Source organism: Embiotoca jacksoni, unplaced genomic scaffold (genome assembly GCF_022577435.1).
Source record: "Embiotoca jacksoni isolate LCO1_2020_lvr unplaced genomic scaffold, fEmbJac1.0.p SCAF_6, whole genome shotgun sequence".
Classification (NCBI taxonomy): domain Eukaryota; kingdom Metazoa; phylum Chordata; class Actinopteri; family Embiotocidae; genus Embiotoca; species Embiotoca jacksoni.
In genome coordinates, this window is record NW_027185414.1 from 21995180 (window position 1) to 22022939 (window position 27760).

At 43.7% G+C, this 27760-nt stretch overlaps 1 protein-coding gene across 7 annotated transcripts in view; it reads left to right on the forward strand.

The window, feature by feature from the left end:
- sema6d (semaphorin 6D) overlaps window positions 1–23534 on the forward strand; it is a 66181-nt gene extending 42647 nt beyond the window's left edge. Inside the window, exons 1-21 of one of the 7 annotated variants that reach the window (XM_069173473.1) lie at window positions 2212–2389; window positions 3295–3348; window positions 8900–9068; window positions 9611–9722; window positions 10620–10680; window positions 10873–10935; window positions 11063–11164; window positions 11418–11508; window positions 11745–11864; window positions 12195–12283; window positions 13195–13412; window positions 13509–13640; window positions 14270–14425; window positions 15523–15696; window positions 16108–16248; window positions 16499–16576; window positions 16700–16758; window positions 17346–17402; window positions 17920–18102; window positions 19138–19379; window positions 19489–23534. In XM_069173473.1, coding sequence (XP_069029574.1) covers window positions 8948–9068; window positions 9611–9722; window positions 10620–10680; window positions 10873–10935; window positions 11063–11164; window positions 11418–11508; window positions 11745–11864; window positions 12195–12283; window positions 13195–13412; window positions 13509–13640; window positions 14270–14425; window positions 15523–15696; window positions 16108–16248; window positions 16499–16576; window positions 16700–16758; window positions 17346–17402; window positions 17920–18102; window positions 19138–19379; window positions 19489–20619 — 3330 coding nt within the window. In that variant the 5' untranslated portion in view covers window positions 2212–2389; window positions 3295–3348; window positions 8900–8947 and the 3' untranslated portion in view covers window positions 20620–23534. Of the gene's footprint in view, window positions 1–2211; window positions 2390–2637; window positions 3349–8899; window positions 9069–9610; window positions 9723–10619; window positions 10681–10872; window positions 10936–11062; window positions 11165–11417; window positions 11509–11744; window positions 11865–12194; window positions 12284–13194; window positions 13413–13508; window positions 13641–14269; window positions 14426–15522; window positions 15697–16107; window positions 16249–16498; window positions 16577–16699; window positions 16759–17345; window positions 17403–17919; window positions 18103–19137; window positions 19380–19488 lie in introns of those variants that run through there. The other 6 variants (XM_069173472.1, XM_069173471.1, XM_069173474.1 and 3 more) reach the window with 6 other exon arrangements.
- The last annotated feature ends 4226 nt before the right edge of the window (window positions 23535–27760 follow it).

Here is a 27760-nt window from a genome sequence, read left to right on the forward strand (position 1 = left end):
CAACCTTAAGCCTGCTGCCCCCAACCTTGACACATGGCCATCTGTAGCAACATTTCAGGCAGTAAATAAGGGAGCAGAGGGTAGTGCACCTCTCTTGTAAGTCCAACCTAAGGCCAACCTCACACATTCTCCTGTGTACCCCGGGACCCACCCGCCTACACCCCCTGGGGCTGACCTACACACTGCAGGGTCCCCAAGGGAGCATACGAGGCTTTAGTTGTAGCACAGGCCTTCTGTCTTCTGTCCACCCCCCACCCTCCATGCATATCACTCTACTCTCCCACCATCCATTGCTCAATCTCCCAACATCAATACATTCATCTGTCCATTCCCACTATCAATCCAAACACACTCAGACTCAAAGACCTATGTCATTCCCCCATCTGCTTCAATTTTATTACTTCTATGTTTGTAATTGTGTCTCCATTTAATCATCTCTACTCCCATGACTCGAATGGCCCGGAAATCATGTTTTTACATGGTTTTTAAATTATAAAAAAAAGAAAGATTTTGAACACAAATCAAAATGTTAATGGACCTCTTTGTGGGCTTCTCATTTCTAGTCTTTTATCTAATTTAAATACTTCTAATAATAATATTATATTAAAAAACTTGATATTTTCGTTGTTGTAAGAGAAAAAAGACTAGAAAATCACAGAGTGTGTGAATTACTGTTTTACTGATCTCAAAGGCTCGGATGATAATTCATTTAAAATTGCAGAAAATAACCTACAATCAGACTGTTAAAGCCGACAGTCATGCACCGAAAGCCATCAAAACCCACTGAAATGGTGTCACATTGCCATTACACTACCAATAAAAGTGTCAATTCACTGGAAAAAAAGACCAATCAATAGACCCACCAATCACCAGACACCCACAGATCCATATATCCATTCATCCAATCTGACACTCAGGACCTGCATCTGGCAAACCTTAGACACATTGATCCATCCATCTTCCGTCTCTCCCACGTAGGATCTCGTGCTGATTCAGTCCCCACAGGATACAGGGACAGCACACACAAGTAACCCAGGAGCGACAGAAACATTGAGTGGCAAGACTGAAGCGTTTGAGACAAGAAGGGGAATGAAAGTCACATAAACGGCAAAGTGAAGTCGATCAGTTGAGATAACCTCGGTGAGATTGCACAAAAATTGAGAACTACAGAGAGCCTGAGGAAAAAGTAAGGTTCTGTCAAATGAAGAGACCGGATATGGAAAAGTAATAACTTCACACAAAAAAAAAAAAAAAAAAGGAAGAGGGTGGGACAAGCACGGACAAAGACATGCAAGAAGGGCTGAACCAGGATCAGGCAAATCAGGCAGCAATACAAAAGTATTGAAATGCAGATCCCACTTTCGCACCTCATAATAGGGGGCTGTCAGGAGTGGTGTGCTGGTGGAGGGAGGATGTTGATGCGGGAGAGATTCTCACACATCTGCAAATGGGCCTCCTTTGTCCTGGCTTTGCAGAGCTGGCCGGAACGGCTGGCCACATTCAGTGTCGGCTGCAGTTTCACATGCATACGGGAAGATGCTCACTATGATGTTTACATATATATGTAGCATGCCTAATGCCTGTGTATAGAACTACCCCCCCCCCAACAAAAAAAAAATAAATAAATAAATCATTCCTGGAGAATTATTGTGTTAATAAGCAACACGACTTGTTGTTTATTTGACCAAAAAATATGTTTGTGGCATTTATTTCCCTGTTAAAAAGAATGTTCAAGAAAAACAGCTGGACTGTGTGGAAAATGCTCGAGTTTGCAGAAGGTAAAACTTTTACTGTCCACTTTTATTTTGTTGTCCTTAATAATTGCGCCAATTTCAGGGGGAAATCAGTTGCATGATGTTGTACTGAAAGCGGAGATTTGTGCTAAATCGCTCCCTTAAATCCAAACATGTCTAAAGCTGTGTGTTTTACTAAGCAGCCGACCTGCCACAACTCAGCTGAAATGATTTTAACTAGGCCCTCTTGCTGATTTGGTGTTGGGGGAAGGGGTTTACCAGAAGGAGGAGGGGGGGGGGCAATACGGGGTCACACAGGAGGAGAACCGAGAGGGAGGGGGTCGCTTTTTCTTTCTCTCTGGGCTTTAGGAAAGAAAGGAAGGAAGCCAGAGCAAGGCAGAGAGAAGCCCAAACCAACTGAGGAGAGATGGATGATGGTGGGAGGGACTGGAGCAAGAGCGCTGCTTATTGGTAGGCTGTGGGTCTCTCTCTGGATGGATTGACTTAGCACGGGTCGAATTACACCATTTGCCGTGCATTAGTTTGTTTTTCTCGCAGCCAGGAGAAGTTGATTCACTAGGACGAGCGAAATATATTTTTTTTTTATCCTGGATTACAGCAACGCTAAAGGATATAAAACAATCAATTCAGATGAGGTGAGTTCCTTGCAGCTATACGCGGACTTTGTTGCGCCGTATTATGCAGTGAAAGTCGGGTGGAAAAACTAGAGAAGTCTTTTCTGGGAGGCAAAATATTTCTTCTGACCACGTCGCTATGCTGCGCTGCAAAACTGATGGTTGCAGGACAGAAATAGTTCGGGTCCGGACTATTTTTACTTATGCTTCCATCCTGCATACTATTCATTCATTTCTCACAGGGCTGACTAAATGGACGTGTCCATGCAGCTCGGAAGCTTCTTTACGCCGCTAATAAAGGGGTGTAGGAGAAGATAAACCACATTTTAATTGTTTACTCGCCTCTTTATCTGTGAGCCAGTTTTACGCTCCTATTGAAGCAGTCAGAAACCTTAATTAGATTAAGCTCTATAGTTGTATCATTTGCCAATGGATCAAACCGATGAACTCAAAGTTGAATGATCATTGTCTTTAGGGATAAACAAGCGTAAAGAAGAGTTTTGCGTAAATCTTGTTTTTAATCCCGTTAGAAATGCGCTAAAGCATGCGCTCCGCACACCCTCCGTTTATTTCAAATCACTGATTTGTTCGTGAAGTCAGAGCGTCGTAGTAAGGACAGAGCATCGTTAATGTTTATGTCTTTTCCCTCTGGTTTCCAAAGTTAATCGTAGTGGAAGGGGCTGGTGTATCGCTGTATGAGGGAGGGGGCTGTGTGGTCGGGGCAGAGCTTTGAAGATCACTCATCAGAGCGCAGGGGCCCGGGCACGGAGACAGAGTCACAGGCAAAATGCTCATATGTGGTGACGAGCGGAGCTGAAATCTGTGCGCAACTGGATAAAAGAGAAAAAGTAGGGTCCGGATGGAGCTTGAATTAACAGGAATATTACATGCTGGTTTTTTTTTTTCTCGCAAATGGATTACCAAAGGAATATGACATTCAGTCGGACTGCCCCATTCATGTGTGAATTCGGATACATAAGGTAGGTATCCCGAGTGATGTGTAATTACAGATAAAGTCCACCTTTTTCTGCTTTTTTGGATACACACGCGGTGTTTTATATTGGAAAGGATATTGGATTGGATTTAATAGCCGAAAGGACATATCATTACTGGCCTCCATTCCATCCTGAGGGCGACTTTGTGAAGACAATCAAGTAGATTTCAAAGTAAAATGCACTCGTTTTTAAAACAGACGTGCAAATAGATTGATGTTGAAGGTGATGACACTAAAAGACAGTAAAATTAGAGACAAATCAGTGGAATCCTTTAACAGACCTCTCATGCAGGAAGTGCCCTTTTTTGTTACACTTTCAGTCACAGTAGCTCGTTTCTTCTATTGTGTTTTGTTGCGAGTTTTATTAAACGGTTCAAGGCATGGATTAAAGTGTTTTTGGCATTTTTACTTTACAAAAATCCACTTAGGATAAAGGTAACCTGATCATAATTTGACGAACGGGCAAACACAGCAGGGTGCTTAACAATAAAACACGAGCAGGACGGACAGTTTAACGTAAAGGTTGTTGTCTGCTCGTTACCCGATGCCTTCAATATATTTAATGTAGCCTATTCCCAATTTCATGATGCTATTCTGATATTGGATCATAAATCGGAGAAGCGCTCGTAACCCCTTTTTGGAGGCAGAGCAGCACGGAAGCCCAGCCCTGTGCATGCATTAAGTGCTGTGGAGGCAGTTAAACGCAGCCCCATCACTGTTGTCACTCCACCGCTGTCCCCTGCGTCTTTGTTGCCTTTTGTGTGAGTCCTACATGTGGACTAAAGGGCTCTGAAAAGATTTACCACGGACTAAACTTGAATGCCTTTATGTCCCCAGCGCGTACAATGGCAGCATTAGAGCCCGGGCTGCTGCATGGATTGTGTGCGCAAAACGGGAGCGTAAGATCCATAGGGCAAAACTTGAAAAAATGACCAGCGAATAAAGACACAGAAACAGAGGATTAATGAGGAAAGAAAAACAAGCAGGATGATTCATTTAATTTCCAAGGAGGCATGCAAGGTAAAGAGTTAGAGTAGTTTTAGTCCTGTGTCTTATTATCTCAGAAAATGTGACCAAAGTACCAGAGAGGTGTCATATAAGCTTAAAACTAAGGTGGTGTGCTTAAAGATTTTTTTTTTTTTTTTTTAATGATAAAGGTTTGCACTCATATTTAGTTTTAGTCTGTCTGTGGCCAAAATTTTGGTACTATGCCCCCAAACCAGTGCCGTCCCTTTACAGAAATAAAGATAAAGTAAGATCCCTGAAAATCTGGAGTGTCTGAACTCATGTCACAGAGATCGGAGAGCTTATAGCTACTGCAATTACAAACTAGATATATTGGCAGCAGCATCTCACTTCAGCCAGGTCAAACATCAGAACCAGCCTTGGGTCTGTTGACAGCACAGCTGGCCGGTGTGTCTCACTTCGCCTCACTGGCCACAGGGTCAGAACTCAGTGACCAGAACGACCACCGTTAACCTCCACTACAGCCGGCTGTAACCCCGGAACAACCACCATTAAACCATACAGTGATCAGTGTTAACCCTTTACAGCCGTATGGTTCCCCTAAACTGCTGATCACGAATCAGATTGTTCGTTAGTTAACTTGGTTAGTGATAAAACTTTGACCCTGTGTGCAGCATTCGGAGTCAGCATGTTTTTATAGTTTGCTTTGTACCCTCTAAAGTCCCTTTTAGGACCCTCAAAACAGCTCTTCTAAACGCAGGTCCACTGACCGGGGGTGGGGCTCTATTGTGTTGAGTTGCCCAAAGCCCCTTTTGTTTCTTGGTCACACCTGCAGCTCAGTCCTTTTGTGCTCTACTATAGCAGAACTACTGCTGAGAACAGCCTTTCTCCTGTTTCACTCCTCCTCCTGCCAAGGTAGAGAAGAAAAGGAAGGGAAGCACGGTTCAGAGTGGCACAATCTTCTCCTTCTGTCAAATCTGAAGCAACAAGTCCAACCAAGCCCCTCAGATGTGATCCTTAGGTAAACAGCGTGTGATTAGGGGTACTGGTTATTACTGAAGCGGAAAAAGAAGTAGTAATCATTTCAGGGCCTGTGTGGTAGCTGCTATAATCATCTGGCTGGCTCCCCCTCCTGTGTGCCTGCATCTTGATGACTTTCTCAGAGCTACAGTTGAGAGTTGTGACGACCACGTTGTAGGACGTATCCAGTCACGCACGCTCGTGCACATATTTAGCCAAACCAAGTGTGAGGAGGGGAAACGCCTGAAACTGAACTCCTGGGTTATCTGATTTCCGAAGCTGTTCTGTTTACAGCTACAGAATGGTGCAAGATGACAAGTCAGGCAGCCTGGAGCAGCAGCAGCAGCCATTGTTCTGCTGGGGATTACATCCACCCATCGCATCCACACACAATTTACCAAACCTCACGCATCACTGTTGTTTGCCATCCTTTTTATTATTCCCAATAGGACCTTTGCAAAAATTGCATCCATCCAGCGCCGCGGCAGAGGAGAGGTTATGGCTTACATATGCCAATGAAAGCACAGCTAAAAGGAGAAAATGTGTTAATCTGTCATTTTAAGCTGGGAACACTAAAGCTTCAGTGGTAACTACTAGAATTGGGCTGCAGACCCCGACACCCACCATCAGCAGAAATAGCAACCCACCAGATCCTCCTCCTCCTCCCCATGTTTAACACCATGGGCCCGAGCCAACAACATCAGCAGGGAAAGTGCGTGGTTGTAGGACACTGAAAAGCCTGTAATAACAGAGGTGGAATGAGTCAAGACTGAATGGCACTGAGTTGCGTGACAAGCCCAGCTCTAGGCTTGTTGAGGCCTATATGTGAATACACACACACACACACACACACACACACACACACACACACACACACACACACACACACACACACACACACACACACACACACACACACACACACACACACACACTGGAGGGCAGGAACCAGAGCGCGCAGAGGAATAGTCAATAGAAAACATGCTGGGCTCACCAGAGATTGAGAAGTAATTTTAGATCATTGACCTCTGGATGTCTTCTGTTTCTGTTTTACATTAAAGTTGAGGAAAGCCTTTGCCTCTGCACTACGGCTATTACCACGCAAGGAATCATGGGACATCGGCACTGAGCTTCTGCCTCCGCTCGAAATGTTTTTTTTCTCCTGAATTGTACAGTGAGGGAGAATAGCAGCAAAAACTGGTGTGAATGTGAGTGTTTTGAAGAGGCGAAATCGAGCAGGACTGTAAATTCTGACAAGTGAGGAAATGATTACCTGTGAACACAGCCGAGTATGGGCTACGTGTACAGCCTGCCGCCTGTATGATAGCACTATAGAATTGAAATGCAGAGCTCGGTTTATTTACCTTTCAAAGTGCCTCTATTTTTCTGTTGTTGAGCGTTTGGTAACTATTCCCGTCTCAGCAACTCGGCAATTTATTGCTTGGGTTTTAAAACAGCCAAGCTGGTCTTGATGCGAGAGTATCTGAAGCAGGCGGTAAAAAAAATAAAATAGCTGTGATGCCTTTAAGGAACCCCGCCGCCTCTCTTTTCAGAGAAGTGGCATCATTTATCGTTTAGATTAAGTTCCTGGCGGCTGTTCTTCTGCATGGATCTGGGAGCCTGTGTGCAAAGATCTGTGGATCATTTGTGTCCAGATATTCATTTGTATCTAGATTAGGATTAGTCATTGCTTCAGCAACATTGATGTTTGTATTTCTAGCAAGAGAGAACGACCCTTTGGTCCTCATAATATGCAGACTGTCCGGTTCGATTCCCTCCCTGGCCGCTCTTTGCTGCACCTTATTCCCCTGCTCTCCGCACATTCCCTGTCTGGCTCCTCTGCTCCTATCTAATAAAGGCAAAAAGCCAAAAGGAAAACATCCAACCTGTAATTTAACTACTAAGTGGACTGATTGAGATGAAGCGTCGTCTCATGCAGGCCTCGAATTACTCGGTCATAATGACGCTGCTCTTTCAAAGGCCTCAGTGTCCCATAGAGCACTGAATAGCCATGATTACACTGTTCCAGGCACTAATGAACCAAAATTGAATTATTAGTGCCTGAAAAAAACAAATGTTGCGTACTTTATGTTGCGCACATGTTTGCATAAAAGGTTGTGTAGCCAGTTTATATCTTACAAAATACACATACTGATTTGAATTGTTGCTGTTAGGTAAACACACCACTGTACATGATTTTCTACATGGCAACCCCTCTGTTATAATTAATTCACTTGACAACCACATGTATCAGCGTATATTTTATGTTTTAAACTAAACGTTTGGAAAACATTCATTGAAAAAAAAAATGTCCGACCTATTACAGGATTATAGATTATATTTGACTTTATTAATCCCACAGTGGGGAAATTGGAGCAGATCTGGAGTTACTAAATACTGAAGTGGCTACAGTGATATGGTAACGTCCATATTGCCTTTTTCTGGCTGCTGATCTGCCATGTTTTCTGTGTGGATCAATCAAAGCACTAATGGCTTGGCAGGCAGGGACAGACAGCACTGAAGCAGGTGTGCTTTAGGGCTAATTGAAAAATGAGTCAATACTGTGCGTGTTCGTGTTCGCACACACGCATCGGTCTTTGCATTACACCATTTGAAAGAGTGATTGTGTATGTGCAGCCATGAGTGTGTGTGTGTGCGCGCGTGCATCCCAGTGTGCTCCAAGCTAATCCATCCCTCTGCCTGTGTGACGTCTCCCAGTAAATTGTTTATATCCGTTCAGGCTTTGCCTGCATGAATAATTTGTTTGCCTTATAAATATTTGAATGTACACCGATCATTAATATGCACAGACACAGTCTGTCTCTAAAGTACTCCTCTACACTCTTAACATACACACTAAACCCCTGCCACTCCCACAAATTAAATTATTACCAACGTAGCCGGTGTATCGTGTCTACAATCGGATGCTGCACAAACTATTATCCACAAAAATTACTACTATGTCAAAACAACTGTACACGAGTAGGAACTCATAATACAAATATGAGTGAATCACTGCGCTGCAATAAAGCACACCACCCCCAAGGAAGGACTGGAGCAATAACAGCCAACAAAGCGCTGATAAGTCTGCTAAGGTCAGAGCAGAGGCTACGCTAGTGATGGTGATGAAGTTGCAATGTGCTGATTAGCGTCGAGCCTGGCCCAGTGCAAACCAATCAGGGCACAGATGTACTGAGACAGCAGGCCTGCCACGATCCTAACAGAGTGGACTTCCGCTGCATCCAACACACACCGAGGCACCCCACCGGTCAGTTGGCTGACCTTCCCTTAGACAGCAGATGCAGGAAAAGGCAGAGGGAAAACGCCAAGCACTGCCACTGAGAGAGCTCAGTCATCAATAAACCAGAGAGGACGTAGCGCACAGGGTATCGGCAAGAAAGGAAAAACTTCACTGTAGAAGCTACTCCGTCATTCTGAGGTTAACCAAAGGTTGGGCTCATAAGAACACAGTTTGCAGCAGTGGGGTAAAGATAACATGACACTTACTCCACATCAAGCGACAAAAGCATGCGTTTTGTTTGTATTTCCAGGTAACATCTCCACCAGTGTGAAACAGGAAGTGTCGTCTGTGAGCAGCCATGGGCCAGAGAGCTGTGCTTCTGCTCAGTGAGCTGCTGCTGCTGCTGACAGCATCACGCACTCTCCTCGCAGTCAGCTTCCCGGAGGACCTCGTACCCCTTGATGTCATTGACGCACACTGTGAGTACACATGCAAATGAGCTCGGCAGAGACAGGGGTTGAAATTACAAATACAGCCGCGTCACTGTAAAAACACCTACCGCGATCCGTGAATACACACTTTTACTTCACCTCAGTCTCTATATCGCGACATGTGGAATTAAGACAAATACGGGCAGCCTCCTCCTCCCTCTCATCGTGTCAGCAGTTCAGACACTGGCATCCTATATCTATAGTAATAACATCAATCTGCTCTATGGCCAGCAGTTGCATTAAGTGGATTTTATTTTCCTCTTTGTGATATACTGGAAGAACAGAAATGCGCTGACATAGGCATTACCTCATGCACAATGGTACAGATCTTGTGGTCGAGAATATACCTTATTGCGTTTGTTTCTACTATAATTGAAGGAGGTGTATGAAGCACACGTGCAGCATATTAATGTGATATCAGTACAGTCGGATTAAATGTAGCCAGAGGGCAGTGTGGTTTATCCGTGCAAGAGTGTCTGCTTCTACCATCAGTTTCCCACTAATAGTATGTGTGTGTGATGTGTTTGCAGTTTCACGAAGGTACCCTGCGTTCAGAGGCAGGCCCTCTGGCAACGAGTCACAGCACCGCCTTGACTTTCAGCTGATGACCAAGATACAGGACACTCTGTTCATCGCTGGCAGGTAGATTCAACACACGCACAATCTCTATCTCTTGTCTTTCTCTTTCACACATCCCCCACACCAATGCACTCAGTCACTCCTTGGCAAGTAAACAGTGGCATGAGGGGAGGGAGGGAGGGAGGGAGGGAGGGAGGGAAGGAAGGAAGGAAGGGGGCCACTCTTAGTGTTATTGGATCTGTGGCTTCTCGGCCTGCATCTGATGTATATGGCCGGTATTGATCCGGTCAAGGCGTCTATCATCCCCCGCCTGACGCGCTGTCAGGGATTTCTTGGCATCTTTACATGTCTTTTTGGTATTTATGGGGAATGGGATTAATCTGACCACAGGCACTAATATTGTAGCAGGAAATCACTTCGACATCTACAGTATAAAACTCCCACCTCTGGAGGCCCTGTAATCACCACCATATGTATATCTATTGTCAGATGGAGCCTCCTCTTACAAGTGTGCGGTATTTTTTTGTTCCAACAGAAAGAGAAGAAAAATGGTGGTCTCCATGGGTTGATCAAATTTGAAAATGTACTTCTCTGTTTTAAATAATCAAGTAAATAAGTGGTTGGCATGTAAAATCAGGTTCACAGATATTGCTCACAATAAATGAGGCCATCTGATGACAAGTACAGTTCCTAAATATTATCATAATGGCAAATAAATAAACAGGAAAACCAAAAAATGAGCCAGACTTCCTCTAAAAATATATTTTTTTAAAAATCACAGTGAATGGGTTGAAAATGGTCATTTTAGACCTGAATTAATTTTGAGTAAAAAAAGTTAGACTCTAATTGTTTAAAATACACAGATAAAACCTCATAAAGCCCCTGATTATATTCTATGGAAGTGTCTTCCTGGTTGTGATGCGTCTCTGAGCGGTACGTTGTGTTGTTGTCTGTCCGCAGAGATCAGGTGTACCTCGTCAGTCTGAGAGAATCCTACAGGAATGAGATCATTCCTTACCGGGTAAGTTTCTCACCACAAGCTGCTCTCTCAATTCACCAACACGAAAAGGGCTCCATAGAAAATACAAGAGCTATTCATCACAAACTGGACATGTTGTAAAATGAGAGAGTGGAAAAGGGGGGACTGTGTGCGTGTGCGTGCGCATGTCGGGTGCCGTGCTAACGCTTCATGTTGTTTTGTGTTTTTTTACAGAAGTTAACGTGGCGATCGGGCCAAGCTGACCGTGAGATGTGTGCCGTCAAGGGAAAGCACAGAGTACGTATAAGAACAATCATCAGTGACACACCTTTTGTTTTCTATCCCATCGCACGGACAGAAACTTAAACTGTGAGCATGGAAGCTGGCTGCCTCTCAAAACACTTTGTTGTGTATCCGTTTCCAGGACGAGTGCCACAACTTCATCAAAGTGCTGGTTCCCAGAAATGACGACCTGGTGTTCATCTGTGGCACCAATGGCTTCAACCCCATGTGCAGATACTACAGGGTCAGTATTGGGGGCCAGGGCCTGTCATCATGGCACTTTCATAAGGCAACGTTTACATTGTGTCCAATTCAGATGTGCACAAAGACACAGAAAAATCTGGCTTAGTTTTGTGTATCTATTAATTTTGAGAACACTGTTCATGTCTTTTGAAATGCATTTGACTGGACTCATTTGACTCCTTTATGTGCTAGTGCTTGTATTGTTTGTGTTTGTACCTCCTCTAATGTGTGGGTGATTGCTGTGTTCTCTTCAGCTGGATAACCTCGAGTTTGATGGGGAAGAGATCAATGGACTGGCACGGTGCCCATTTGACTCCAAGCAAACCAACGTTGCCCTTTTCGCTGGTAAGGGTCAAACGCACACCCGCCCACACGCGTAGTTAGTCTTGCCGAAGAACTAATGTGTTCCCACTTATGCTCTCATTATCACCTCCGTGTCTTTGCCACAGTAAAACTGTGCCTGCAGTGATAACAATTCAGCCAATTAGGTCCTATAGAAGAAGAGAAACAACAAAGAATCAAAGAGCAGTGAATCTTAGTTTTTCTTTGTTCCTTCTTGTTTTGGTTTGGTTTTTTTTTAGAAGGGAAACTGTATTCTGCAACGGTGGCTGACTTCCAGGCCAGTGATGCTGTCATTTATCGCAGTATGGGTGATGGATCAGCCTTGAGAACCATCAAGTATGACTCCAAATGGCTGAAAGGTAAGCAAATATCCCGTCATAACTCGCGATCTTTATTTCTCTCCCCCTTCACTCTCCTGGAGATACATGTGTTGCTGCCAGCTATCTAAATGCCCGTGGTGCCTTTGTATGGTGTATGTATGTGCGTGGCTGTCGGAGCTGTTTTTGGAGTGATAGAGAGCTCTCCTACCTTGCCAAGCTCCATGGGGATATGGCCTGTTCTCTCCCAGGCAATCTAGGTCACCCCCAGTCATATACAGCCTTGTACAAATCCCTGAAATATTCAACATGCACAGTGGTGGTGACGATGCAGAAATACACTTCAACTCTCTGCCTCTGTCTCTCCCTCAGAACCTCATTTCCTGCACGCAGCAGAGTATGGGAATTATGTGTACTTTTTCTACCGAGAGATTGCAGTGGAGCACAGTAATCTGGGAAAGGTAAGACATTGCACCTGCCGTTTATAATGCATTACATATTCCACACAGATATGCAGGCCTTTATCCCCCCCACCCAAAAAAAAAAAGGCTTTCACCTCCCTCAGTGCATGTGTTTCTGTCATGCCACCAATGGACCCGGTGGTAATGGGGCCCATTCAGGCGATGACACTACATCACATTTGAATGCACGAGAAATTTCCTGTGAATGTTCTACCGATGTAAAACCATTACACAGTGAGAGGATTTGTCTCCCAGAGATTGCGCTCTTTGTGTCTGCCTTTCCTTCCGACACACACACACACACACACACACACACACACACACACACACACACACACACACACACACACACACACACACACACACACACACACACACACACACACACACACAGACAGGGCATTAGGATGTTCTGTGTTTGAGGCCAACTTCAGATTTGACCATGCCTCATGCTGAGCTGGCCTGGCCAAGCCACAGGAACCCAGCATCCTCCCATCAGCCACCGGCTAATAAATATTTCAACCCCACTAATGCTGGGGTGACACCTGGCCTCTGATGGAGGTTTGCACTGGTAAATTATTAAAACTGTCGAAACCGACGGCTTCGCGTACTTCATTTATACTCTAAGCTTTGGTAATATGTGCAATCAAACACACTTTCACATGGTGCTGCATCAAGTCAGTGCCATTCGATGCGTTCTTCTTTTTTCTTTTTTTTTTTTTATGTTTGCTTCAGTCATGGTGAACAATCTCCACACACCGAGTTAAGTATAAGAGTGTGTGTGTGTGTGTTAAGTCATCTGTGCCCAGTTGCTACAGGATGGAGAAATGCATAATTCAGCATGTTGAAGTGTTTTCAGTGACATTCACTGAGATGCCTTCCTCCTCCCTTTAAACCTCTGCTGCTCACAGGTTGTGTATTCTCGTGTGGCCCGGATCTGTAAAAACGATGTCGGCGGGTCGCAGCGGGTGCTGGAGAAGCACTGGACATCTTTTGTGAAGGCGAGGCTGAACTGCTCCGTGCCGGGGGAGTCCTTCTTCTACTTCGACGTACTTCAGTCCATCACTGACATCATTAACATCAATGGAGTTCCCTCGGTGGTGGGTGTGTTCACCACGCAGATGAACAGGTGAGCCAGAGCTGCTGGTGGTGGCCCACGACAGAGATGGGAGAACATTTTGAAGTCAAACACAGACGCTACATTGATGTATCTCCGTCTCCACAGTATCCCAGGGTCAGCAGTGTGTGCCTTCTCCATGGAGGACATCGAGAAAGTGTTCTGGAGCCGATTCAAAGAGCAGAAGACTCCTGACTCTGTGTGGACTCCATTTCCAGAGGAGAAGTTGCCCAAACCTCGGTAAGGACCGAATTTTGGTCTTCTTCAAAAGAAAATTACAAATTCCAAACCTTTTTAAAATATACAGAGCCAAGAAAGCAAAACAAAAGAGCAATGGAGGAGAAATTAATTTCAGATTTTAAACATGACATTTCTCTTAGCAAGTGTCGCTTGACTCATTTACTCCCTTTCTTAACCCCTCTATGTCCAGGTTAAACCCAATGAAATCAAATCTGTTTCACTTGTAAGGGACCAGGTTATTAGTTTTGATCCAGTCCACACATTCACCATCTGCTGATGATTAAATTATTAATTTGGCATAATTAGACGCGTTGCATATTTAACCTGTTTACAGTCAGCACGTATATTTGTAGCCCTGCCCTGTTGTCTAAAACACAAAGTCCACAGAGCACATCATTACCCCGGTAAATCATTGATGGAGGATAACCATGCATATGTATATTTTATGTTTCCAGCTGGGGCCTTTTATGTGATCCTAATAAGCACCTGCTACCCCCTCCCCACCACCACCATCTCACGGCACTTTTCCATCCATTTCAGGACATGTTTTTAGGACTCCCTGGTGTGCAATCGTATAGGCTGATCTTTGACCTTTTGCCCTTTGTGCGTGTGCGCTCTCTCCATCCTAGACCTGGGTGCTGTGCAGGTCATGGTCCAGCTGCATCCTTCAAGAGCTCTGTCGAGTTCCCGGACGATACCCTGCAGTTCATCAAGTCCCACCCCCTCATGGACACAGCTGTGCCTTCCATCGGGGACGAGCCTTGGTTCACCAAGACACGTGTCAGGTAAATACATCACGAATGGGTATCTATGCTGGTGCAAATGCATTTCCTGGGTTATGGGTCTTGTGCTTTTCTGAATGCCTCAGTTTGAGCAATACGAGCTTTCCTACTTGTTGTGTTTTAGCAAAATATGCCAAGTCCCTTTGCATCAGCGTTTAATCCCAAAGTAATGTAGACACTATCATCAGAATATGAATAATTAAACAACGCTAGGAATCTGGCCAAGCATTTGATGCAAACTTTCACTATTTGATGCTACAAACACCTTCAGTTCCTTCCATTTGAAGTCTTGAGACTCGGGCCTTGAGACTAGGGCCGGGTACCAAACTTTGATAGCTTAATGGCACTGACTGAATGCTTCTGATTCTGTCAACTACTGAAAAATGCCCAGGTACCACATTTCGATACCAAGGCTACATCCACACTACCACTAACACACTCATTTAAGTACATATAAGTTTTGTTACATGTCATCAGTGTCATTGAGCCACAGTATTTCTCATACATAATATCCACTTGGGCAGCTTGCCCAGGTAGATAAGCCCTAAACCTCAGTAAATCTTACATTAGGTCGCCTTTTTTTTCTTCTTTTCAAAATAAATTTTGACCACATACCTGCCTGAGTTGCGTGTGCTGCATTAACTTGAGGATTCTCTTGGTGCAGCCACCTAGTTAGCATCTACCGATAGCATGCGAGGCATTCAGGGAACATCAAGTTTTAACATCCAATATTTTTTTTAATGTGTAATGCAATTGTCTTTTTCTTAAAATCAATTTTAACAAAATTGATACAAAAAAAAAAAAAATCATTGTACAGGGACCAGTATCAAAGGTATCAGTATCAATAATTTATGAACCATGCACAGCCCTAGCACTGATCAGTAATCTATACGGCATATGATGATTTATTGGCATTTGTCACGCATGGTGATATGAGACCTGAAGCTTGTCTCTTAACTTACAATGTTAACTGTAATATGATTAGTTCAAACTAAAAAGTAATTTAAGCGCTAAAGTGATTTATGTATTCAAATGTTCTGCCCTATTTTGAATCGGATAACCCTGACTGCGAGTAACACATGACTCTGCTGTGTATGAAGGTACCGGCTGACAGCGCTGGCTGTGGACAATGAAGCAGGACCCCACAAGAACTACACAGTGGTGTTCATCGGGGCCGAGTCGGGGGTTGTTCTCAAGGTTCTAGCCAAGACCTCCTCTGTATCCCTGAATGACAGCCTGCTCCTGGAGGAGATAGAGGTCTTCAACAGGGCCAAGTAGGGATGCACGCACTTTTTACCCTCTCCTCTTTTTCTCTTACCCTTCTGTCTTTTGTCTGTGTAGTCAGCAACTCTTAAACTGAAGCTTCCTGGCACAGATGGCAGTGCCTGCCGGCTTTCTGTGCATGCACAGTATGTGTGTGTGTGTGTGTGTGTGTGTGTGTGTGTGTGTGTGTGTGTGTGTGTGTGTGTGTGTGTGTGTGTGTGTGTGTGTGTGTGTGTGAGTGTGATTATTTGTGGAAGTAAACATGCCCACTGCCATGTGTCAGAGGTTAAACTCCTGTTAAACTGTGCGAAAAGGCTTTATGTGACTCCTCCACCTAACAAGTGATTAAATCTACTGAGACTGAAACAGTAGACAGACTTATCTGATAGACCTCTGATTAGGTTTCTCTCTTCCCTTTCCAGGTGCCTGTCTAACCGTGAGGATGACAAGCGTGTCCTCTCACTGCATGTGGACAAAGACGCACACAGCCTTTATGTTGCCTTTTCAAGCTGTGTCATCCGTGTTCCCCTGAGTCGCTGTGAAAGGCATTCTTCCTGCCACAAGTAAGTGACGCGCTGCTGCACATGTAGGAGGTTAAAGGGTGCTTTTTATCGTAAGTCATAGGTTTTATGACTTTATTGTTTTGTTTTGAAGTTAAATGTCAGAAAGGGGACTGATAACAGTTTCACTTTATGCCTCGTGGGTAATGTTCAGTCAGTTGCAAATGATTATAGGGCACTTTCGAGAATGATTAAACCCGGTGTTCTGATGATATGTGTGTGTGTGTGTGTGTTTGTTTTTGTGTGACAACAGGTCCTGCATTGCAACAAGGGATCCTTATTGTGGCTGGAAGCCTCATGGAGCCTGTGACAGGATACAGCCGGGTGTTTTGTGAGTTCAACCCCCTGCTGCAATATGAAACACAAACATTACAGATGAGAAAATGAGATGACAACAATTTTTTTTTGCAACTTTTTGATTAATATCAAAATCTGTGTCCTGTTGTATTTTCAGGGCTGGATATGAGCAGGATGTTGAAGTTGGAAACACTGCCCATCTCGGAGATTGTCAAGGTATGATATTCATCTCCATGCCATGCCATCCAATCCTGAGACATATACAATCAAAAACACAGATACACGCGCTCACACCGACACGAACATCGTACCCAAACACAAACTCATCTCCACATACACCATGAGCCTGCACACTCACACCAGTAACCACTCCAGTAATTTGCCCCTACATTAGTCTATGTGCAGTATTAACACACACATCTACATACAGTACATGGCCACCTGTAACCAATGCCGCCTGCGAGGCAGAAACATGGACATGTACAATTACGGGTCATGTTCAGCTGGTGCAAATGATAGAGGTCTTATAATATCTCATGGCCAGAAAATAGGCCTTTACTAATTTCACTTAACTGCATCTGTCCCTTCATATGTATCAGCTAAACATGACCCCGGCTGAACCTCAGTATTGATCAGAACCAGAGGGCCTCCAGTGAGAAATGACACTACTAGCGAGTGCTTTATATCTTTACCGTTAAACCTACTGAACTGCACTCTTAGTGTCTCTCAGGGGTTTTATTTTTAATTTCTTTTTTACTTCTGAATCCCTTTATAATGATTTCTTGTCCTTTTAATTCTTTTAGCGTTTTTGGGCACTACTTCAGCGCCAGATTACAAATCATTTGGCGACCCTACCTCTGGTTAGTTTGATCTTTTACTCAAATGGTTTCTTTCCTTGAGTTCAGTACTTCCCACCCTTTCTTTCCACCACTGCTACCATTCATCTTTTCGCACCAACCGCCTCCTGAATGCTCATGTCACCAACTACATTTTCATCACTACAAGCAACCGAACCACCGGGTGTCATCGGTGCTCTTTCTCACCACAGATTCACTTCCTCCTTTTCACCCATCACTTCCTGTTCTGATCCATCCTCCCTCCTGCATGACCACCCACCACCCTTTGGCAACCCTACTGTTGTGTACCAACTCCTCTTTGAATATTATTATCCACTCTTTCCCCTTTTCAAATTGTCTAAACAAAAAACAAAAATGTACTTTCATTGGTCTGTGAATGTGAAAACACAAAACCTGAACTGTAATAAGTTGTATTCATTATTTTGTTTCTCATACACTGTCCATGCCTACTAACTGGGATGATAACAGTATGCTTTACACTCGTCTGCACAGTGTTTTAACAGTTTGTTTGTCACCACAGACATGGAGTTTTCATCAACGCCAGTCACTGTCCAGCCCAGTGGGCCCATACAGCCCCCAGTACTCATACCCACTCAGAGCCCCAGCTCTGGACCTGGTCCAGAGCTCTACGGCTCAGGCTTTGTGCTGCAGGATGACCCAGCCACCTCCCATTCTTTAGACTCTATCCCAGGGGGCCAAGAGGGTAAGGCCCACAGGGAGGCAGCCAGCATGCTGCATTGAGCCTGATCTGATAGCTGCCAGCAACTCTCACTGAGCCACACAAAATGTGAATCTACACATAGGCAACTTTATGCAAACCCAAACATGCACACAGTGGCAGCTATTCAGGGTTTCCATTAGAAAACATTGCAGATTTGTATTTAGTATCTTTATTTATGAGACATTTTAATACATAATTTATGTTTCCATACATATTATATTTTCATGTTACGATTTTTGCTTTCGTTTAAATATTAAGTTTCCTGTGTTCTTTTTTCTTTTCTTTCTAATATAGAAACTCACACTCTCCATTTCCATATAGTTTCTTTTAAATCTTTTGTTTGGATCTAGTTTTGGTTTCTGGCAGTATACATTTTTTAACTGTAGCTCTAGTAACAGTTTACCCTGGCTGGTAGATCATTGACTGGGCCTGCTCTGCCACATCACTATTGTGGCCGCACGGTGGATGACTAACTCTTTTAATGTCTGTGGTTACTAACAAACCTCCCGTAGAGCAGCAGCTATCTGAACACCTGGAAGACAAACACTGCTTTTAATTTTCTTCTGACCAATTTCCTGCTGGTTGATCTCTTGTACGAAAAGATTGATTTGACTCTCTGTCTCAGATAAGAGAGCACACCTATCCCTTTGGTACTCAACGCATGACAAAAAGCTTCTAGTGGAATGTGGGTCAAGGCAACACCTGAAGTCTTCTCTGCTGAACTAACACAACAATGCTTTTTAGAGATGGTGAAATGGATGTGGGTACATAACATCACAATTTTCACCATATTTCTTCTTCATCTGGGTTGAAATCAATAGCAATGTCACGAGGCTTATGGCATTTAGTTGTAGTTGACCACCTCGTCTGGGGTAGATGTAAAAGCAGAAACTCACGCATGGTTGTGTTCATATGCAAACATGCACATTTCTGCTTTGGTTAATGGAGAGGTACGCATCACTGAGCACTTTGGACCTTTTCACCAGGGGGTTAACCAATGCCTCACTGTTTTTGTAGGTGTTTGGGATATCCAAGCAGGTGAGACCAACCAGATGGTCCACATGAACATCCTCATCACCTGCGTGTTTGCTGCTTTTCTCATGGGTGCCCTCCTAGCTGGTCTGATTGTTTTCTGCTACCGAGACTCATTCCTTCGTAAACCAAGACACGTCCACAAGGATGCAGAGTCGGCACCATCCTGCTCTGACTCCACTGGAAGTTTTATCAAGCTCAATGGCCTCTTTGATAGCCCAGTGAAGGTACAGACATAAAAAGAGCTCTATTGCAACATTTTTGGAGAAATGAGTGATTGAACAAGATTTGAAAGTGTGTCTAATCTTGTTCTTGATTTAATTGTCACTTTCTTAGGAGTACCAAACCAACATTGATTCTCCCAAGCTGTACACCAATCTGCTGAGCAATGGAAAAGACCTGAGTACACCCAACGGTGACACCAAGACCATGATCCTGCGAGACGGCTGTCAGCCCCCTGAACTAGCTGCCCTGCCCACACCCGAGTCCACACCTGTGCTCCAGCAGAAAAGTCTACAGCCCATAAAAAACCAGTGGGAGAGGGCTCACGGGAAGGTCAGTGGGCCCCGAAAGGAGTCCAACTCATCAGCCAAGAGTCCTCAGTTCCTTCCTTCTTCTCCTGCTCCAGCCAACTCCAACTCCCACCACCCTCACCTTGCCCTGGGACATTCCCACATCCCGAGTGCGGTTGTCTTGCCCAACGCCACACATGACCACTCTAACCTTGACAATGGAGATGATACTCTTCCACATTCATCTGAAAACACGCAGAAGAACCCAGACTCTCAGGGAAGTAGGAAAGATCAAAAGAGGTCTGTGGATGCCAGAAATACTCTAAATGACCTCTTAAAACACCTAAATGACTCTGTGGCCACCCCCAAGGCCATTCTTCAAGAGGGATCAGGGCCCCGCCCGAGGCAGCATCTCACACTGGAACCCATGGAGGAACTGACTGAAGTCCCCCCCCAGGTGCCGAGTCGTGAGGCTTCCTTGTACTCTCCCTCGTCCTCCCTGCCAAGGCACAGCCCTACCAAGAGGGTTGATGTGCCCATGCCCACCACTCCCACTACACCAACGGGAAGCCTGAGCATGGGGGGCACCCTAGAGAGGCAAAGAGGGGGGTACCAACTCCACCGGAGTGCCTCTCACAGGCACTCTTTATCCACCTCACCAAATGGGGTAACGATGGGGGTGTCTGTGTCTCGCCAACACAGTATGAACAGAGGGGGTTACATGCCCCCTACACCCCCCTCCAGACTTGACTCCCATGGCGGAATGATGGCGCCAGGAATGCACTCGGCTCACCCATCCTCTGTATCCCGACAGAGCAGCTACAGTGGGCATGGCTCACTCCCTCGCACGGGGCTTAAACGGACCCCATCGCTAAAGCCAGATGTGCCCCCTAAACCCAATGGGTTTCCACCACAGACTCCACAGATGCGAGTGGTCAACAAGTACAGTTATTGAAAGACCATGGACATTTCTGAGTGAGCTCTTGGCCTTGACTGTAGAGCTTTGAGCCCTGAGGGCTTGGGCGGGGGGGTACGGATGGGATAAGGCCTCGTGTGTTTGTGTATCAACTTGAGGCGTGTTCCCCCTTTAAATGATATGCACATTCACTCACACTAAAAAGGGAAAATCATGTGTGGCCAAAGATACTCATTGGGGCTTCTTTGCTCCCTGCGACCCCATCTCTCTCCCTTATCACGGTAGCCACAGGACATGAACAGTGGACGGTGGTGAATCTGCTGCTCCCCATTGTACCTGGGCTTGGGTGTCACCCGTTCCAATATTAGGTGTGAGGTTTAGGACACCAGCAGGGGCCGCTACAACGTATGTGCATGAGGTACCAGGTCAATAACAGTGGAATACTTGAAGAATGGGTCTCATTTGTCACTGCCCTTGAGCACTGTCTTCCCACTAATGTGAACTGAACAGAAAGGAGAGGTAGGCAAGGCTTTTGGTAGTCAGATGGTAGAGGGCAGAGGAGAGGAAAATCAACAATCACAAGTGTGTGTGTTGCTTAAAATACATATGACGGGCGACAGCTGAATCAAGCAGCTAGCGAAGAGAGAAAGAGTGCAAATGAATGTGTTTGAGTGTGTGTTGGTTGACTGGAAAGCACATTTGTGTAAAGGCAGCACACATATTAGGCCTTTGCACTTGGTGATCGAGAGTGGTGCCACATGCCAGAGGATGCACCACAAGACCTGTTCAAGACCTAAGTCACTGTCTTTCATTTCAACAATATTATCTCTTCTTTGGTTTTGTTTAAACCCATCTGATCCGAGCCGAAACCATATTTTTGCGTCACTGTAATGTTTCTGGTGATTAGGTCAGGCTGCGGTGAAGTTGGTCATGCTGGTTCTATATGGAAACAGGGACTCTATAACTCACTGGGAAATTTTACTTAGGACTTTTGCTGCTATTGGTTTTAGACATAGGTGTTTGTCTTTAATGCATTTTCTTCTCTACCAGGCTGGGATAGCCTCTGATGTGGGTGTGCACATCTGCTTGTGTGTGTGTGTGTGTGTGTGTGTGTGTGTGTGTGTGTGTGTGTGTGTGTGTGTGTGTGTGTGTGTGTGTGTGTGTGTGTGTGTGTGTGTGTGTGTGTGTGTGTGTGTGTGTGTGTGTGTGTGTGTGTTATATTGCACAGGCCAAGAAGTAGTTTTAAGCAACCAAACACACTGTAAGAACTGAAACATGGGATGAAAATGTGTCTCTCAAGGACTGAAACTTCTCCTAACCTCCACTGCCCCTTTGTAGAAATTATACTGGTGGTTCAAGAGTCTTCTGTCTTTATGTAGCAATGGTATTAAGTAAAAAAAAAAAAAAAAAAAAAAAAAAAAAAAAAAAAACATGCTCATCTCATTCTATACATGAATTTTAAACAAAATGATTTTCTTTTATAATGTTTTACAGTTTTATTTAAAGAGTTTACCATAAGAAACTAAAGCAACACCAATGGTTTAGCCCTGTGTGTATGAATTCAACATTTCAGGGCACTTATATTCTGTTAAACTTGTGTGTCCGCTAATAGAAGAACACTACTTTTCCTCCTGCATTAATCCTATTAAAGGTATATTAAACTGACCCGAGAACAATACGTGGATGTTACATCTTTGTCATCTGTCGTGCTGGTTCTGCAGCCCCATGTGCCCTGTGCAGCTTCCCTGTAAGTGACCAGTGTACAATCAACACAACATTTACCGATGTGTCCAAATGAGTCATGCTGGGAATGACAAGATCCTGTATATACTTAAATACTATAAATAAGGAGTATAAATATTTTTAGGCAAGTGAACCTGAATCTGTGCATTGTGTGCCTTATTCACAAAATGAACTACTACAGTATATGATATTGGCAATGTCAATTGGTCCTCCGTATGTTGTTGTCATATCCTATATAAACATTTTTTTTTATATAAGCAGGATGTGTGTTGGAAAATTACTACCTAATCCAAACTGAAGTGATGTGGAGAACAAATTGACCAACACTCCACATGTGAATGCTAGTCATACAAAGGGACGGTAAAAAAAAAAAAAAAAAAAAAACATTTATTGGGATCAATTTTTCCTCTTTTGAGTGTTGAAAAGAATGGTGTTAATCCACCACATAGAGGTGCCATGCAGTGAATGTATTTTCTTGACCGTGGGATGTAGGGTGGTGAGACCTTGCACTGTGGAGCAGTCGGCTCAACGCAGCACATCCTGCCCACAGCCAATGTATTAACACAGTGTTCACACGAAAAGCCGTCTGCTGGCATGGCCGCCGGTCATCCAGAATCTGTAACTCCCCGGGATTGCGGTGGCAGGAATTTGTTTCAATTGGCCAGTAGGGACGATCAAGGGATCATTTCTCGTAGCAGTGGGATACATTATTTGGGTCACTTCTGCAATCTTATCTGAGTGTCAGTTGCCTGTTTAGCCCAAAGCCACATTTTGTTTACAAGTGATGATTGTATGTAAAGACTTTCTGCCTGTCATCTAACCAGTGTTTGGGCTCTCTTTTTCTACTCAACACATGCACACTGACATCACAGACATACACTCAGCATACACTGCTCAACTGCCTTGTACATTGCAATATGAACGGGGTCTTTCTGTTGCAATCTAAATTGAAGCCTTTATATTTCAGTCCGAGCTTGGCGTGTGTGCAGATGAACCAGATTTTGTCATGTAACTTTGATTTAAATACTGTGCAACATGGCAATGCGAGGCCAGCTGTATATATGATCTCCAGAGTATTTGAGCGTGTAGATATGTTGTAAAGTTGTACTGTGAATGTGTAAATAATAATGATGGTCTTTGTTTCATGATATTTTTTGTTGATTTTTTTAACACGGCATGTATAGTTGAAATAAAACATTACTGCACAGAAAGCACAGCCTTGTGGGTTTTTTGATGGAAAGGACAGAGAACTTTGTCTCGTCAGATCTTTATCTTATGCCATGTGTTTCTGGTGTCAGAGAGAAGATTGGCAGCTTAAAAGAGTTAATATCAGCCAGGGTCTTGTAGATCAAGCCTAGGAGCCATGAGATGTCTTCAGTAGTTGCAGCATGACAGGGTGAGAGTAAAATTGCTATGTGTCTTAGCTGGGCTTTGTGAGCTGACTCTCAGAGACATTAAGAGTCTACAGACTGACTCAGACTATTTTTAGAACTGGGTTGTTTTGATGTTTGGGGCCAACGCAGAGTCAACCACACCAGATAGCATGTGGGAAAGTTTCCAAAGTAGTATGTTCCTTTTAGACACCAAACATCTGGACTAAGTACTGCTCGGGGCATAAGATCTAAGCCACCAATGAGCTACGGAGGGCTCCACACAGAAACCAGCACTTGCATACATTTGTGCAGCGTAAACATCCCGTGCATGATGATGATAAGATTAGCTATCAACAACAACGAATAAAAGAGAGATGGTTGGATAAGCGATAATCACTTTTCATGCATCCGGTGTGCTGAATTGAAGATTATTCAATTGTTCTTTTAAGGAAAGACCACTCATTTCCCTTTAAAAAGAAAAAAAACATGAACATGCACATATTGTATAATCGCCTGTGTATAATGTGTTGGAGTCAAGAAATATGAACAAGAATTCTTTAATTACAACAGAATTTGTAATTTGTGTTCAAACACGACAATAAGAATGTAGCTGAATGTCACGGCAGCTTGGCGATCTAAAACGCCTGTCAAGGAAGGACATTTCAACCAAAAATGCTGTTCAATATTCGCTGGGAACTTTATGACTATTAATCAAAGACGCCAACACACACCCTACCTACCCCACTACCACACACACACACTTGCTTTTAAATGACTGCGTAGCTGTGGTAGACTTATGATATGCTCGCTGTACCTGGCTGAGTTTGTACAGTACTTTTTATTTGTTATATCTTTTTCAAAGGAGTTCTAAACAGAACATTCTGATGAATGTAGCAGTCTTGCGATGTTTCTGCTTGTTTGTGCCGTAGCATGTAATCTCACAGTGCCACACGTGTTTTAACAGAGTCTGGTAGTAATGTGTCATTTTCGTCGTTTAATGGCAAACAGCTTTTAGGTGCATTACCGTCACCCTTTTTTTGGTGATGCATCTACTGCGTTACTATTGTATGGCAGAGGTGAGGGGGGAAAAAACAAGACACAGCAAAAAAGGACAAAACATAATTGTGGAAAACATCAGAAACAATTTAAAAAATATTTGCTAGTCTGCTAACTATCTGCCGAAACTCAAATCACAGATTAAGATTAAGAAAAAAGGGGTTTTCATCTCTCTGATAAAGTCGGAGTCTAGGAGGGCTTTGAGAGCACAGCTCCTGCTTTTTTTTTTTTTTTTTTTTACAGGGAGGTGATGCAGCTCTTTGGATGTTTGGCCAGGAGGCTTTGTGGCTCATCACAGCCGTCAGAATGTTGACACAAGTACTGCTTCATTTGCTTTCAGCAGGACCTCCCGAAAACTCACACCTCCTAGCAACCCGGCTCTCTTTCTCTTTCTCTCTCTCACACACACACACACACACACACACACACAAGGGAAACATTCTCCCCTCTGGGTGCTCTAGAGGGGGTTGGGGTGTGATTTGTTTGGGAATGGGGAACAACAAAGAGGCGCCTCTTGCTATTCTGATGTACATCCCATCCTCTCAATTTATCAGATAGTCTCTGAATGAATTAGTGGAGTCAAATCAAACACAGCCAATGATTTTGTAGCCGTTTCATTCATTGGTCCGTCCGCCTGGCCACACTTAGTCTCATTACCAACCCCGACTGGAAAAAAAAAAAGCATGTGTTTGTTGTCATACAGACGTGTCTATGCGCATGTTTATTCATTCTCTCAAGGGACAGAGGAAGCAGATGCTATAAAGGAGAACATCTCTTAGTTAAGTGTGAGTGGAACACGGCAAGGTCACTCATCCAGATGCAGGCGGATGAAAGAAAATTGCTTATGTGGAAAGTACATATTAAAATGTGCTTCAAAACAGTAACGCTTACAAGCAGGAAAAACATGAAATATCCAAAGAAAAATCAAATAGTTCAGAGCAAATTTCGAATGGTAGTTTTGCTTGAAATACCCATCGCTAGTACATATTAACACAGACAGCGATGGTCTATTACTCTGCTTTTTTGGCTTTCTCTGCAGCATCTCTTTAGAAATTTAAGGATGGTGATTAGACCAAAAATCATCCATCTGTGCTCCTTCCTGTCCTCTTTTCTTATAAGCCCGGAGGTGAAACTAGCAATTACATTTTACAAGCCTCAGTCGTGGAAAGGTGCTTAGAGGGTTTCTTTGTGGGCTTTAGCGAGTACATCTCTCTCTCTCTCTCTCTCTGTCTCTCTCTCTCTCTGATGCATTAAAATCTGACAGTGTGTCCAGAAAAAGCTTCATTTGAAAGTGGAACTAAATGACAGGGAAGAAGCTGAAATTTCTCTGAGTTGGATTGAAAAAAAAAAAAAAAAAAATTTTTGACACTTTTGCAGTACAGCCTCCACATTCGGGTAAGAGCCATCAAAATCTAATCCATGTGCCAAGCGCCCTTACATTGACAGTCGGTTAATGGCACACACTGCTTTGAAAAGTGACTTAAAAGGCAGGCAGGCAAAAGCAAGGAAGAGAGGAGAGATTGTTGAAATAGGAGGAATGGAAGCGCAGACAGGAAGGGACTAGTATTTCCTATGCCCCTATGGGTAAATAGAGGCATTTGGATCGTGGATGAACTTTAAACACAGCAGCTTAATGAGAGACAAAAGCATGGCTCGTACAAAGACTTTTCCCAGTTCACTTCTGAGTTTCAGCAAAACTCTACAATCAACTGCATTGATACCACTAAGAGAATGACGGGGAGAGAGATGGCAGGAGGAAGGGAGGCAGCCATAGAGATTTTACTTTGTTGGTATATTATATCACATCTTCTCGCAGTGAAAGGCTTGTTGTTTTACCAGATAACCTCCAGAAGACGACATGACAACCTTCTGCACTACTGTTTGTGTCTTTATCTCAAGGCATGATTATTACAGAGGAATATTCAACGGGACACGTGGAAATAATTATGCTGGGTTCACAAAGACGATGCAGAATCTTACGCAATGAAGTCCAGAAATGACTTAAACAAAAGCATAGAACATCAACAGTATTACTCATCGGTTTTTAGTCTTTGTTTTCTTGCAGTCCAAACACAGCCAGAATAATTAGTTCTCATTTTATGTTTCCAACATGCCCGTCTGTTTCATGTGAATCACGCTTGGATAATGTAATCAAGCTTTATACTCAATGTGATGGATATCATCATCATCATCATCATCGTTTTAAAGTAAGTCTTATTTACACACAACAATGAAGAGGTAGAAAACATGTTGAACAGTCTAGGTCTGTAAATTGTTACTAATACATGACACTGTCCTGTAAATAGATAGAACTAGATATCAATAGTTAGATGCAACAAAAATACATAAGAATAGGAAGATATGGATAAATTCATATATTTTATAGTATAAGTCATTATTTATGACCTAAGGACATGATGTTCCAGGGTAAAATAACTGCGTACTGTTAGTCTAGTGAGCTTTTAATGTTGGCAAACAGGCTGATTTGGCTGGGATATAGAATAAGAGGCAGCTAAAGTATGTAAGAGCACTGTTTTACCTAAGTTCAATATATACATGTAGTGTAATACCAACGTGTCCTTGACCAAAACTATACATTTCAAAATTTCAACGCCTGTGCTTAATTTGACCCATTAATGAACTCAACATTCGATGTATTAGTCCACGATGATGCCAAACTTAGAAGAGATATTTATTCTGTTCCTATCCTGGCAAGCCAGTAGAAGAAAATCTATGGCAAAGAAAAGGTTTGTTACTATTGAATGTTGTAAAGAGAAAATAAGCTCAAATATATATTTTGCCAAAGCCAGCCATGTATTGTATCTCGGCAGTGTGCACACATCTGTGACATCACCCTCGATGATACCACCCACTGCTGGAAAATCTGAATCTAGATGCATGTCGTTCTGTATTACCATGCACAGCATCAAGCCGGCAGTGATACAGGCCAGTCTTGAGAGAACGAGTCCAGAGACACAGATAGAGACCAGTGCCGAGAGCAGGAGACA